We start from the raw sequence: 14,451 nt of genomic DNA, 5'->3' as shown, positions 1-14,451 counted from the left end.
CCTTCCTTCCTTCCTTCCTTCCTTCCTTCCTTCCTTCCTTCCTTCCTCCCTTCCTCCCTTCCTCCCTTCCTCCCTTCCTCCCTTCCTCCCTTCCTCCCTCCCTTCCTCCCTTCCTCCCTTCCTCCCCACCATAGTGCTCCCTTTTCTGCTAATGTTATCATCCATTTCATCTTTGGATTGTATCCCTTTGGATTCCACCAGGCATATGCCTCCTTATCAATCATCTTAACAGAAAAAGCCTTCCCTTCTTAGCTAGGGCAGTGGAGCACCGAGGCTGCCTGTTTAGGTCAAAGACCATGTGAGCAGAGGCACTGAAGTCTTAGGGTCTGGATTCAGATCCTGTACCACATTCCTGCTGCTTGTATGTAGTTTGATATAACTGGGCATCAGTTTCCTCTAAATAACATGAGAGAATTGGGAGTAGATGGTAGCTAGGGCCCCTCCTGTCTCTGGATATATTCCTCTTGTTTTTAAGTGTTCCTTACCAGCTCCTTGGCAGTGGGGGGTTAACAGTTTGTTTTTCTAATTTGCTTTTCCCTCACCTGCCCAGGATAAGTCATTAGTCACAAATGTTCACCTGTTTACAATTGGAGTTAAGATCATCTTGAGCAGGAAGGCACCTTAAAGGCCATCTTGCCCACCCCAGTCATTTTTACAGATGAACGATCTGTGACTAGAGATAGAATGACCGAGGCAGTGCATAAAGTGCTGGGCCCTGATTCGGGAACACCTGGGTCCAAATCTCCAGGCTTAGACACTTCTTGGCTGTATGATCCTGATTTCTTGGTGCTACCTGAGTTTCCTCAGTTATAAAATGGGGATAATAACCGCACCTATCTCTTAGGATTGTTATCAAATGAGGTGATATTTGTAAAGGGCTTAAGCACAGTGCCCGGGGACATTGTAGGCATTTAATAGATGTTTATTCCCTTCTCTTCCCATGCCCAAGGTCACTCACTCAACTACTACATGGCAGAACTTGTTTTGAACGCAAGTTCTCTGACTCCAAAATCCAGTCTCTCTGCTGTACCAACTGCCTCCCTTGGTTTATTTGATGTACAAGAATCTAGTTTGTTATATCATTACATAATGCCTTTCCTATAAATAATTTTAAGTAGTCTTATGATGTCATGATATTGTGATATCATATCATTTATTGTAAATAATAAATGTTGAGGGTAATTTGTAGCTAATCAGTGGACTGTATATTATAGCCCTCTGTGAATTTGTTTAAAGGCCGGTTTTCTTGAAGATTTGATTTTTTTTTTAATTCTCCAATACTGTAAATGGTAAATATTGCATACTTTAATGATTTTTTTTTCCTTTTCTTTTTTCTAGCAGCTGTTTGGGGCAACTTTGTTAACATAAGGTAATTAATTAACTTTAATATCTCTCTGCTGTGGAATTGTGTTATATAATTATTTTTTCCATTAACCATTTTGTGGATTTGCTAAAAGAAATTTTTGATCTTAGATGGGATTCTTAGAATTTAAGTTGTCTTCTCCAACGTCAATCGGTTTGTGCTCAGGGAAATTAAGCAAGTATAAGCCTCAACAAAACATAGGATGAAAAATATATCACCAGAAACAGAATGAGTGCTTTCTTAAAAAGTCTAAGGGGGATAGGGGGGTGGGTTGGATGACAAGAGCTGACATGAACTTTTGTATTAATTACCTGCTGTTCTATATTGTGCATGGCCATGAAATCCTCTATTAGTGTGTAACTAAGAGTTTATAGTGTAGATTATCTTTCTAGAACATAAGAGGAAAACCTTGTATCTGGGGTAGTTTTTTGTGGTTATTTATATTTCAGGCTTAACTTCATACTCTCATTACTACATCTGAATATAAAATGCTTAGTTTCTGTAACTGTAAAATAGGTAACATTTTTACTCATCTTTCTGAAATAAGATTTGGAAGATGTGTTCAGATTTACCACTGTTTAAAACATAATTGATGTTTAAAATACAGATTCTGTGTTTAAGGGCTTAGGGAGGAGGGAAATACAGTTGAGGTGTTTCGTTTTTTCTCCCTAAAGTCCATTTCATTGACTTAAAAGGCCTTTAAAAAAATCTGAATATGGGGAGGGAAAAGAGAAGGGAGGTCTAAAATTGCTTAAATTGAATCTTGTCAGTGCCCCAGATTATATGAGCAAATTCTTGATATATGCAATGATAATACTATTTATCCAGTTTATATTACTGTGTACACTTTTACTGTTGATATAGTGTTTTAGTTAATTGGCAGGCTATTTACAGAGCTTATGTGGTTATGTATGTATGCCCTTGCATATATGTGTATTTAGGGAGGAAATGCTGTATTTTGTTATATTCCAGATTTTCTCAGAAAGCCATTTAAGTTAAAAGGAAATTCTCATTGCCATATTTCTTCCTTGATTTTTGAATTCAAGTTAGGGTGTTTACCATAACCCTTGGCTGTTACATGAGAATTGATATTTTGAGTCTTCAAGGACAAGAGTATTCTTTTTTTTACTCTTTACCTCTTGATGTCTTTTTGTTTGACCAAAAGATTTTTCTGAAGTAAATGGGGGAAATGTTGATCTGATTTCTGCCACTGTGGTATATGTATGTTTCTTCAACAAAGAAGCTTCTGTGTGTCTAGGTGTGGTGTGTGCTGATCCCATGTAAAGGAGCTCTGTTATACTACTCGAAAGGCTCCATTTTGTCTTGGATGCCCAAGAAAGCTCTAGTATGCAGAACCCACACCCTTCATGTAATGAAGGGCATCCCATAGCATATCTTTTTTTTTTTTTAACTGTTTTGTTACTTAACTTTTAATTTAAGACTTAGTTTGGGGGGTAATGTGGGAATGAGATTACTTAGATTAGGTTAAAAACTTGTAAATTAGTGAGTAAGAGTGCCCTGACCCAGAGTCAGGAGGACCCGGGATTGGTTCTGGCGTCAGATACTTAACACCGACACAAAAAAAATTGGCCTTGTAACCTTGGGCAAGTTACTTAAGTCCAATTGCTTAAAAAAAAAAAAGTAAATTAGAGTAAATAGAGCCTCTATTTAGAAAATCAAATTACTATTAGAGGTATAGAGATTGTCTGAATTCCATGGTATTTTATTTGTCTCTTGTCATTTAATTTATGCTAAAATAATTCTTTGAAATTATGATTATTCAACTGACCTCAGCTTTATAACTTTCTCCTCCATAGGTCTATACAGGAAAATGGAGAACAGAAAATTGAAAATAAGATAGAAGAGGTTAGTCCACTTTCCTTATTCCTTTGATTATAAAATCATAGATTTTTTATTTTTTAGTTAAAAAAGAACTCAAAGGTCATCTGATGCTGTTTCATTTTACCAGTGAGAAAGCTGCAAACAAGAGAGGTTAAAAGACTTGTTCAAGTGAATAGAGCCTGGAGTCAGGAGGACCTGAGTTCAAATCCGGCCTCAGACACAACACAAAAACTCCCTGTGTGACTTTGGGCAAGTCACTTAACCCCAATTGCCTTCCCCCCCCCCCCCCAAAAAAAAAAAAAGACTTGTTCAGAGTCACTTTGGAAGTAAGTGACAAAGCCTGGATTTGAAATAAAGTTCTCAGACTATAAAATCTTAAGTTTCTTTTTGGAACCTGCCCTGATATCTTCACTGTGATGGGACCTGATGGCCCATGCCATTTGAGTTTTTGTTTGTTTTTTTCTTCTTCTCCAGTCATACCTGAAAAGGTCATAATAGTCAACTAGATGGGAGAGATTTTTCTAATTCTTACTGTTACAGTACAAATGACAGCTCCGCTTTAAATTTTTTTTTAAGTGCAGATTTTAAAATATTTTATTCTTTGTAACTAACTCAAGAAAAATTTAATCCATCATCATTCAGTGAAATCCTTCCTAGGCAGCAAGTGGGAGAAATTGAGGGGAGGGAGGGGGAGAAAGATAGAGAGAGAAAGAAGGGAAGGAGGAGAGGAAAAGTAAGAGAAAAAGAGGAGGTGAAGAAGGATAAAGGTAAGGAGGAAAAGAAGAGAAAAAAACACAAGGCTGACTCTCTTTAACTTCCCTTTTTGGACAAGCCAAGGGGCCTACATGATACAGACACTAGAAACTCACATTGTTACATTTGTTTAAAAATTGTGTTTTTAGGGGTGGCTAGGTGGCGCAGTGAGTAAAGCACCGACCCTTGAGTCAGGAGGACCCAAGCTCGGTTCCGGCCTCAGACACTTAACACCCACACAAAGAAACTAGCCATGTAACCTGGCAAGTTACTTAACCCCAACTGCCCTCCAAAAAGCAAAAATAAAATAAAATAAAATAAAAATTGTTTTTAAAAAAATAGGTAGAATTCCCTCACATGAGGACCAAGTTGGGTAGGTGAGCATCATATTTTTGAAGTTTGGTTTGAGACTCAAAAAGGAAAGAGAAAAGAATTACAAGTACAAAACAAATCATTTCTGGAAGACCATGAGAATTGTCCTGATTCACCCCAAGATTTTATGCTTAGCAGCACAACACATATGAACATGCAGGAGCAACGACTTCTTAGTTGCTCAAATCAAATCATTTGCACAGACAAAATGTTGATCATTTATGAGCTAAAGTGGCTGGTGCCGGCCTGTTCGGTTTTGAACCTGAAACTCCCCTTCACTGCTCCTGGAGATGGGTAGATACTGATATTATCTTCTACCAAAGCCGCAGGCTTCTCAAGGAGTAGGTGCACCATATGCCTGCCCCTAACTGTTTGGAGTAACAGCTGAATCCAAGTTGTAGTACATTTAGATTTCAGACTGAAAATGAACAGTGGAAAATAATGTTAAACTTCTGTGTTGTGTCTATAAGACATTATGCTGACTTGTAAAAGAACAGTCTGTGTGTTTTGGGGGTGGGGAAAGGTCTTGAGTCGTTTAAAATTTATTTCTATCATTATTGTTGTAGGCTGTTGCACCATTGAGAGAGAAAATCAGAGACTTGGAAAAAAGGTAAGAAAACTTCTATAGAATAAGTTTAAGAGGGACGGCTAGGTGGCACAGTGAATAGAGCACTGTAAGGCAGGTCACTTAACTCCAATTGTCCTGCCTTCCCCCCTCCAAAAAGAAAAAAAAAATAAGTCTAAGAGTGGAATTATGACTTAATAATATTGGGTGTGTGTCAAGTTTACAATTATTAGAACGGTATCTAGTATAATCTCAATAGTTAAGTATCTCTAAGTGTGTGTGTATAAATAAATCATTTGAGTAAGTTTCTGTGTGTGTGTGTGTGTGTGTGTGTATGGACACACACACAGTCTTGTGGTGCTGTCTTGGTATTTCCATTTTCCAAGGAAAAATGACAAAATAATAATCATTAATAATGAATTGCTAAAAGAGCTAACTTGCTAGGCTGTTGGGTATGTGTGTCTGTGGGGGAGGGGAGAGGGATGATAAGAATTGTAATAGTAAACATTTCTGTGCCACTTCCTATGTGCCAGACACTGTGCATAAGCTTTATAATAATTAACTCATTTGATCCCCACAACAGTCCTGGGAGGTTGGTGCTATTATTATCCCTGTTTTACAGATGAGGAAACTGAGGCAAATAGAATTTAAGTGACTATCCAGGGTCACACAGCTAATAAATGTCCAAGTTCTGGTTTGAACTTAGGTCTTCCTGACTCTGGGCTTGGCATTCTACTACCCCACCTATTTGTCCCAGTAGAATAGATAGAAATGAATAGAAGGCTGGTTGCCAAGTCAGGAAGACCTCTTTTTAAATACTTTGATACATAGGTATACATAAGCCACGGCAATTCATTGAACCTGTCAGAGCCCTGGCCTTCTTCAGACTAAAAACTGCAGAGTACATGCTAGTCTCTGGGTAGAAGAAATTTCTTCCATGAGAGTTCCCTTTGAATTAATGAATTTGCAGGTCTTGTCCAAAATAATTGTATTTGTTTATGTGTGTTTGTGATATATGTTTGCATGTGTTTAAACACATATCTATGTATATATTACACACACACACAGATGTAGCTTAGAAAAAACAAAATGGGCATTATTTCTCTTCAAACACTGACTATCCTAAGAGTTTTCCTTTGGTCAGTTATAAGAAAGCGGTCTTCCATGAAAAAAACGTTTTAATTTTTTAAATATTAGGGTGATATATGTTCAGTAAAAATGACTCAAATTTCAGTCTTCCTTTTCTCATTTTTACCTTAATGGCCATACATATCAATTGTTCCTCTCTAAAGAAGTTATCCCCTATTTCTTCACCCACGTTAAATAACGGAGCCTTTTGTAGGCTATGACTGGAATGAATGTCTATTACCTGCTAAATCACATCACTGAAACAGAAGACCAGATTTATTGATTGACCTCAATCGTTACTTAGTAGATCTCCAACTTGGAGATATGCTGTTGCTGGGTTGTCCATCTGACTTGGCAAAATTCTCAGTGAGGAGGGGAATATGGCAAGCTAAGGACTAATAATCATCTTTATTTTTAATTCCTAAAGTTTTTTTTCTCTTTTTTCATTTAAATAGAATTTTATTTTTACCAATTACACGTAAAGACAATTTTTAACATTCATTTTCTATGTAAAATTTTGAGTTCCAAATTTTCTTCCTCCCTCCCTAAGATGGTAGGCAATTTGATATGGGATATATATGTACAGTCATATAAAGCATATTTCCATACCAGTCATGTTGTAGAAGAAGAAACAGAACAAAAGGAAATAAAAAGAACATAAAAAAATTAAAAGAAAGTAAAAATAGAATGCTTCGATTTGCATTCAGACTCATCAGTTCTTTCTCTGGTTGTGAATCGAATTTTCCATTATGAGTCTTTTGGACTTGTCTTGCATCATTGTAGACTGATATTCATCTTGATTCATTCCTTTAACAGATATTTACTGAGCTCCTACCATGTGGGAGGATGCAGAGAAAAATTAACCATGGTCCCTGATCTCAAGGAGTTTATATGCAAGAAACAGCTTGAGTATAGAAAATTACAAGGCATATTTGGAAGTCTGTGAGAATTAGTGAGAGAGAAAGCTAGAAATGTGGATTAAAATCAAGATTGTTGGAAGGCCTTAGGTGCTGGACTAAGGAATTTTGTACTTTATTTAGTAGTCTTTGAATGCTTTTGAGCATGTCTGTGACATAATTGTAGAAATGATAAGAATCTGGCACTGCTTTATAGGAGACACAGGAGGCCAAGAAGATTAATTGGGAAACTCCTGGAATAGCCTTGATAAAAACAGTAAAGTACTGAATTTGGTTAGTATCAGCATCATACTCAGTATTCTTGGAAAGGAACTTGTAGGCATCAAGGCAAATTCCTAAAGCTGATCACAGTATTTATTCAGACCTAGAAACATGGCTTATTTTGGGGACAGCTAGCTTTGATCTGGAGCAGCCCTGAGTCATTCCTAGGTGACTGTCTTTTTCTTTTTTGGCTGAGGGGTGGGAGGTGTTAGATTAATTCTAAATTGTGTCGTCAGCAATATTGATTAATCGCTTGCTCCTGTGCCAGGTTCTGTACTAAACACTGGGAAGATAAAGAATGGTTTCTGTTCTCAAGGGATGTGTAAGCAGCTATATACGTATGTGATATACACAGAGGAAATGGGAGCAAATAGAGGGGAAGCTTTAGCATTGGAGACCTCTGGTAGATTATAGGTTGAACCAAGATTTGAAGGAAGCTGGGAAGCATGGAGCTTGGCCGGGGAAAGACAAAGAATCTGGAGATTGCATGCACAAGAAACCGCAAGGAGGCCCCTGGATTCTAGAGTACTGTGAAGGAAGTTAAAGTCTAAAAGAATGAGAAGTTAGGAAGGGACCAGGTTGTGAAGGGCTTTAAGTTTCCAAAAAGAGGATTTCATATTTGTTAGAGTTGATCAAATGGGATGGACAGATGACATGGTCAGACCTGCACTTTAGGAAAATCAATTTGACAGCTGAATGGAGGATGAACTGGAATGGGGAAAGGCCTGAGACAAGGACCCAAGGAGACAATGACCAAGGAGAAAGCTATTTCCATAGTCCTGGAGTAAAGGAACAGCTAGGTATCACAGCAGATAGAGTGCCTAGCCTAGAGTTAAGAAGACCTGAGTTCAAATGTGGCCTCAGACACTTACTAGCACTGTGACCCTGGGCAAGTCACTTCACCTTGTTTTCCTCAGTTTCCTCATCTGTAAAAGGAGGCAGAGAAAGAAATGGCAAAACACTCTAATATCTTTGCGAAGAAAGCCCCAAATGAGATCATGAAGAGTCAGACAAGATTGTAACGACTGAACGAGAAAAAAAGTGATAAGGGCCAGTCCCAGAGTCAGATGAGAGAATGGAATGTATTCAAGAGCTGTTGAGAAGGTAGAATCCACAGGCCTTGAGGTTATGAGCCTGGGTAACTGAGCAGATAGTAGTGCCCTTCACAGTAATAGTGAAGTTTGAAAGAGGGGAGAATTTGGAGGAGACAGGAAAAATAATGAATTTTGTTTTGGTCATGGTATGGGAAAGCTAACGTGGTGACTGGGACTGTGAAAAGGAGTGCCTTGCTGCAGTGAGGTCCCATGTGAGATTATGTAATATGCATTTTCATTGCACTCAATGCAGTTTAATAATTTTCTCCAACTTTGTTTAGCAGCAAATGAAGTGAAGTGAAGTGAAGGCTGCATATAATGCAAGGAATCCATCGTTGGGGCTCAGCAAGACATAACATACAATAAAATAAGGGGGCAAGAGACTACACCTTACAGGGTAGTGTAGAGTTGAATTGGGTAACAGTGGTCAGGATAAAGCAGGAGAGTTTTGCCAGTGCAAAGAACTGAGGGATGGAAGAACTGAATGAGGACCAAGAACACTTAGGGTAATGCACAGAGGGAACGATGAAAGGATAAAAGTTCATGAACATGGAAGTGGAACACTTGTGAGCAACGACCGAGTCCGTGGTCTAATCTAGGGGTGGGAAACCCATGGCCTTGAGGCCGCAGGTTCTCCGTCCCAGGTCCAACCTTTGTGTAGTTGAAGTAAAGTGGAAGAGTAGGTCACAGGAAGTGAGGAAATGAGAGATTAGGGTGTCTGAGGGAATATCACATGTGTTATATTGAAGTCTCTTACCAAGAGGGCAGGATTTGGATTAGTTCTAGCTGATGTGTTAGGGAGAGGCCCTGGAGGTAAGGTAAGAGATGGGGCTCAATTAGCTTGAGTCATCAAATATCAGCTGGAGGAAACCTTAGAAATGCATTTCTCTCTTCCACATCGGGACTTTCTGCATCATGGTTTCAATATATCACAGAGTGGCATAAGAAATTAAATTGGAATTTTGGGGGGAGTTTTGCAGAAGTTGTAGATGACATGGGAAGGCCAGCAGACAACACAAAAAATGTTTAGAAACACAGAAATGAATAAAATATATGTATGGTATTGTATAAAATCAACATATTTTTTCTTTTCATACCATAATAATTCAGACTTCTCTGGGATGAAGAGAGAATCAGAATTTTTTATGTGGATTTTCCAGATTGCAGGGGTAACTAGTTCAGCTCCCCTTATTTTCCATATGAGTAAACAGGCCCAGAGAGGTCAATGTGTTCAAGGTCACACAGCTATTTAGTAGCAGAAGTGAGTCTAGAACCTTGGTCTCTTCACTGTCAGTCCTGTTTCCCTCCCATATCTAATGTTCTTCCCTCTACACCCACTAGGGAGGATGTTCCAGATTACACTTGGATGTGCTTATCAGAGGCCAGTACTGTATCCCTGGCATTTACCTCAATTTCTGTTTACCTTGCTAGTTTCTACAGATAAAATCCATAATGCAAACATTACAAAGAGGTGTTTTGTTTAACAAAGTTATTTCCAAGGCTTGGCAGAGCCTGGTTTGCCAAGATTCCACATGGGAAAAGGAATATAGCCAAGCCTGGTGCCCCCCTTCTCTCTCAGATGATTAAGTTGATTCATTCATTCAGCAAATATTTACTGAACTCCTACTATGTAGAAAGGATTATGCTCCGGGTGCAGTGGAAGATACAAAGATGAGCCAGACATTCATTGCCTGTGGCCTTTTAAAAAAAAATTGCAGTCGGGAAGGAATCTGAGACACATGCACAATTAAGTATAATTCACAGTTCTTTTTGTTGTTCAGTCGTGTCTGGCTCTTCATGACCCCATTTGGGGTTTTCTTGGCAAAGATATTGGAGTGGTTTGCCATTTCCTTCTCCAGCTCACTTTACAGATGAGGAAACTGAGGCAGACAGGGTAAAGGGTAGCACAGGTAGCTTCCCCTCTCAGTTCTTTAGGATTTGGCAAACTCAGAGTAACACTGCTTTGTTGATCTGCTCACAACTGAAGAGGCAGCATGGGGTCTGTGGTAAAGAATATAAAACTTATATTCTAAACGACCCTTAGCCCATCACTCCTCAGCCTTGGTTGTTAATTATTATTCTATGACGGAAATAATACTCTTGCTAGGTGACACCAGGCCTGGAGTCAGGAAGACTCATTTTCCAAAGTTAAAATCTGGCCTGCAGTGTGATCTGGGCAAGTCACTTAACCCTGTTTGCCTCATATTCCTCTTCTGTAAAGTGAGCTGGAGAATGAAATAGCAAAACAATTCCAGTATCTTTACCAAGAAAACACCAAATGGCTTCAGAAACAACTGAGCAACATTAACAAAATAATAAATCACGCCCTGGTTTGTACCTTTTGCCTATTTCTGAGGTGTAAATAATGCTCAGAATTTAACCATTGGCTCTTTACAAGTTCAAGCTGGCTCTAGCACACCTCTAGTTTTAGTAAAGGGCAAAAATAGCAGTTTTCAACTTTATGGGAATTATATTTTATCAACTTCAGGGTTAAAAAGGAAGAGATTGAAAATAAGTTTGCTTTTTTTCTTTTTGATCTCTTGGCCAAATGATTAAAGGAAAGGAAGGTTGTAATTTAGTTTGAATGAATAAATTTAAAAGTATTAGGAGTTTACTGTGCTAAACAAAAGGATATAAACACCAAGCAGATACAATTCCCACCCTCATGGAGCTTCTGTATTCTAATGAGAGAACATATTTGGAAGCTGTGGCCCAGAAAGGTTATTCTGGTTTGGAAAGTTAAGTTGATCTTGGTAAGTGGATGCTAGTAATCTTGATCTTTTGCCTTTTTACTTCGAATTAAGTCTGGTGAATTGAGCATTTAATCCCTCCCCTGGAGCAAAAGTAAAATATTTTATTCATATTTAAGGATAGTAGCTCAGGTATTGTCATGGGGAATTTTCCTGTCATGGTTCGTGATAGTTATTGAAACCTGAACCATTTGGACCTAAATTGAATATTAAGCTTCTTTGGAAAAAAAAAGAACCCACAAATTCAGCAATCAGAGTTTGCTGTGTGAGCAAGATCAATGGTGGCTCACGTTTTATTGCTTGTAATGAGAAAGAACAGGCAAAACAAACAAACAAAAAAACCCAGAATGAGATTTCCTAGGACAGGGTATATATAGCTGAGAAAATAAATCTGCCCATCTGTGCTCCTTGTGTTCTTGACTAGAAATTCCTTTTAAGTTTGCGAAACGATGAACAGACAAACCGGTCATATATCTCTCTTTCTTTATTGACAAGAAAAAGAATTACTGCAAATATGAGAAATGGAACATTTCCTTTTATCCTTCTTTGATGACGATTTATGTGTTGTTGAAGCCTCAAAATATCTACATTTTTACATATTTGATCTCTAAGGATCTCTCTTAAACTCATTGTTGACTAGATAGGAAAAGTATTTCCAAAGTCAGGGAGCAGATATAAGTATTGGCCTTCTGGTAACAAAACACTTATTTTTCAGGTTGACTGAGCAGACTGGGAGGGTGTGTGTGTATGTGTACTCAAGTAATGTGACAGAAAAGACTAATTGCCAGATTATGTGACTGAGATCTGTACTTTTTTTTATTTTTCCTGCCTTAGAATCATGGATATTTTGACATTGGATACATGAAAATATAGCTGGAAGATATATTTGAGTATTAGTGTTGGCTTCTATGTTTATTAGCAGAAAAATAGAGGCAGGTAAGTGGCGCAGTGAATAGAGCACTGGCCCTGGAGTCAGGAGGATCTGAGTTCAAGTCCGGCCTCAGACACTTAATACTTACTAGCTGTGTGACCTTGGGCAAGTTACTTAACCCCAACTGCCCTGTCCTCCCCGCTCCAAAAAGGAAAAAAAAAATTAATTAAAAAAAAACCCAACAGAAAAATACAATAACCAGTTTTTAGAATTTGCCAAACTACCATAAAAAGCAAAAAAAAAAAGAGAAACGTGATTGTAAAAGTAGAGATTAAGAATTATCTATCACGAGTAGTTTCAAGGTTAGTGTAGTAGCTACTAGTAATATATGCTGTTAAAATAACTTCAAATATTTTTCAGTTGCTGTTCATTCATTTTTCAGGTGTGTCCAATTCTTTGTGACCCCATTTTGGATTTTCCTGGTAAAAGATACTGGAGTGGTTTGCCATTTGCTTCTCCAGCTCATTTTACAGATGAGGAAACTGAGGCAAACAGAATGAAGTGATTTGTCCAGGGTCACACAGCTAGTAAGTGTCTGAGGCCAGATTTGAACTCAGGAAGACTCATCTTCCCGTCTCTAGGCCCTGCACTCTCTCTATCCACTGCACCATCTAACTGCGCCCAACTTCAAATAATGTTGAACCTGGGAACATTTTAAGTTACCTTCTGATGGTTTAGGGTTTAGGGATGGTATATTTGAAATTGCCAGGCAGATAACATTAAATGAGAATTTTTTTTTTTAAGGAAACAATTATGGCATAAGGAAATATGACCTGAGTAGTCTTAGAGATACCTATTCAATTCTAAAAAAAGCTGACCCAAAAGATTAGTAGATCATATATCTAAGACTGCAGACAGAATATACTTGGTTCTCTGCCCTTCTCTAGTCACTCTTTGCCATCATCTTCCAAATGTTTATATGCAACTTTGACCTCTTTTTTTTTTTCTGAGCTACAATGCTGTACTGCCCCACCTGCTTATTCCAGAGGTACTATTTTCTTCTGCATCTTCTATGACCTATAAATGTAGTTATCTTTGGCTCTTTCCTGTCTTTGCCACGTATCTTTCCCCCCTCTAATATTCAATGTCACTGTAGCAGCAAACACCCTAGCATAGCCAGGGTGGCTGCTAGCCCAGGTTCTTTGATCTTCTTTTCTAAAGGAAAGCAACTCAAAAAGGGTTAACAATCTTACTTTAATCAAATATATATTATTTACTTAGTTTAGGGGGAAAAGTCAGCACCCTGAACTTCAGAAAACACAAACAGAAATTACAAGCAGACAAAAAATACAGATAGTAAATAAAACAATTCAACAGACTAACAGACAGGGCTTCTAGCTATCTGACCATTATATACACACACAGAAAGACACACTCCTTCAGAGTCAGAGGACATCACAACCTTCAGGACCCACTGCCTAATTACAAAGTAACAAAAGGTATGGGCCTTCCCGGAAAAAAAAAAAAAAAAAGGCCTCCCCTAAGCAAGCTTCTCTTGTTGGGCTCCAAGTGAGTCCCATTAAGGGACAGGGAAGATCTTCAAATTCCCTTAACATTATGTCACCCAACTCCTACCAATTTTTTTTTTAAATGTCATGCTACCATTCCTTCCTTCATAGTCTCACTGCTGCCTCTCAACTCAGGCCTTAGTTTCTATAATGGGGTCTCCCTGCCTCTGTGATAATTGGCCTGCTACAGTGGGAAGAAAGATGAAATTTAGTTGGATGATGTCTCTACTACTTACTAGTTATATGACCCTGTAAAATCACTTACCATCCCTGGACCTCAATTTCTTTATCTGTAAAATCTGGGACTAGTTGGCTTCTAGTTTGAAATCTAGGATCTGGATTCCAGGCCCAATTCTGTCATTTCTTCTGTGGTCTTAGACAAGTTCCTTACCCCTCTAAGCTTCAATTTACTTCCCTGTAAATAGGGATAGTGGGATTGGGCTAGGTAACATGTAAAGCAGGGGTGTTGAATTCAAAGAGAAACAAGGGTCCCAAACCCAACATTTTAATGGTCTAAGCATAACAAAATAGTGGAATAGTTTTTATTTTCTAGTCATTTCCTTGGAATCATAAGGATCTCTGCAGGCCACATAATGGCTTAGAATACCACACATTTTATATAGAAAATGTACATAAATATATATATATTTTTTCCATTAATATATCAACAAGTAAAATCTTTGAATCTGATTCTATATGTACTTAGGAATGTTGCAGTGTATTTGACATCTTTGCCTTAACATCTCTTTTAGCTCTAAACTATGATCTTGGTTTCTGCTCCTTCAGCACATCTTGCATGGTGATATTGGATTAATCCAACTAAAACTCTATTTTTTGATCATTCCATTGCTCAAAAATGTTCCCTTCAGAATAAAATGTAGACTCTATGATACAGTTTTCAGCATACTCCACAATATGGCTGCAACCTTACCTTTCAAGACTTTTCTTCTGTTTCTTTATAAGAAGG

The 14,451-nt window shown here is 38.1% G+C and overlaps 1 protein-coding gene across 3 annotated transcripts in view; it reads left to right on the top strand.

Moving 5' to 3' along the window:
• Positions 1 to 14,451, top strand: part of UXS1 (UDP-glucuronate decarboxylase 1) — a 138,282-nt gene that overhangs the window by 50,872 nt on the left and 72,959 nt on the right. Inside the window, exons 2-4 of one of the 3 annotated variants that reach the window (XM_069093990.1) lie at positions 1,342 to 1,369; positions 3,181 to 3,229; positions 4,897 to 4,940. In XM_069093990.1, coding sequence (XP_068950091.1) covers positions 1,342 to 1,369; positions 3,181 to 3,229; positions 4,897 to 4,940 — 121 coding nt within the window. Of the gene's footprint in view, positions 1 to 1,338; positions 1,370 to 3,180; positions 3,230 to 4,896; positions 4,941 to 14,451 lie in introns of all 3 variants that reach the window. The other 2 variants (XM_069093988.1, XM_069093991.1) reach the window with 2 other exon arrangements.

The sequence above is a fragment of the Petaurus breviceps genome, unplaced genomic scaffold (assembly GCF_028583685.1).
Source record: "Petaurus breviceps papuanus isolate PSGF00001 unplaced genomic scaffold, PetGlider_PUasm1.0 214, whole genome shotgun sequence".
Taxonomy (NCBI): domain Eukaryota; kingdom Metazoa; phylum Chordata; class Mammalia; order Diprotodontia; family Petauridae; genus Petaurus; species Petaurus breviceps.
Note: the sequence above shows the minus strand (reverse complement) of the source record. Positions and strands in the feature narration are given on the sequence as shown.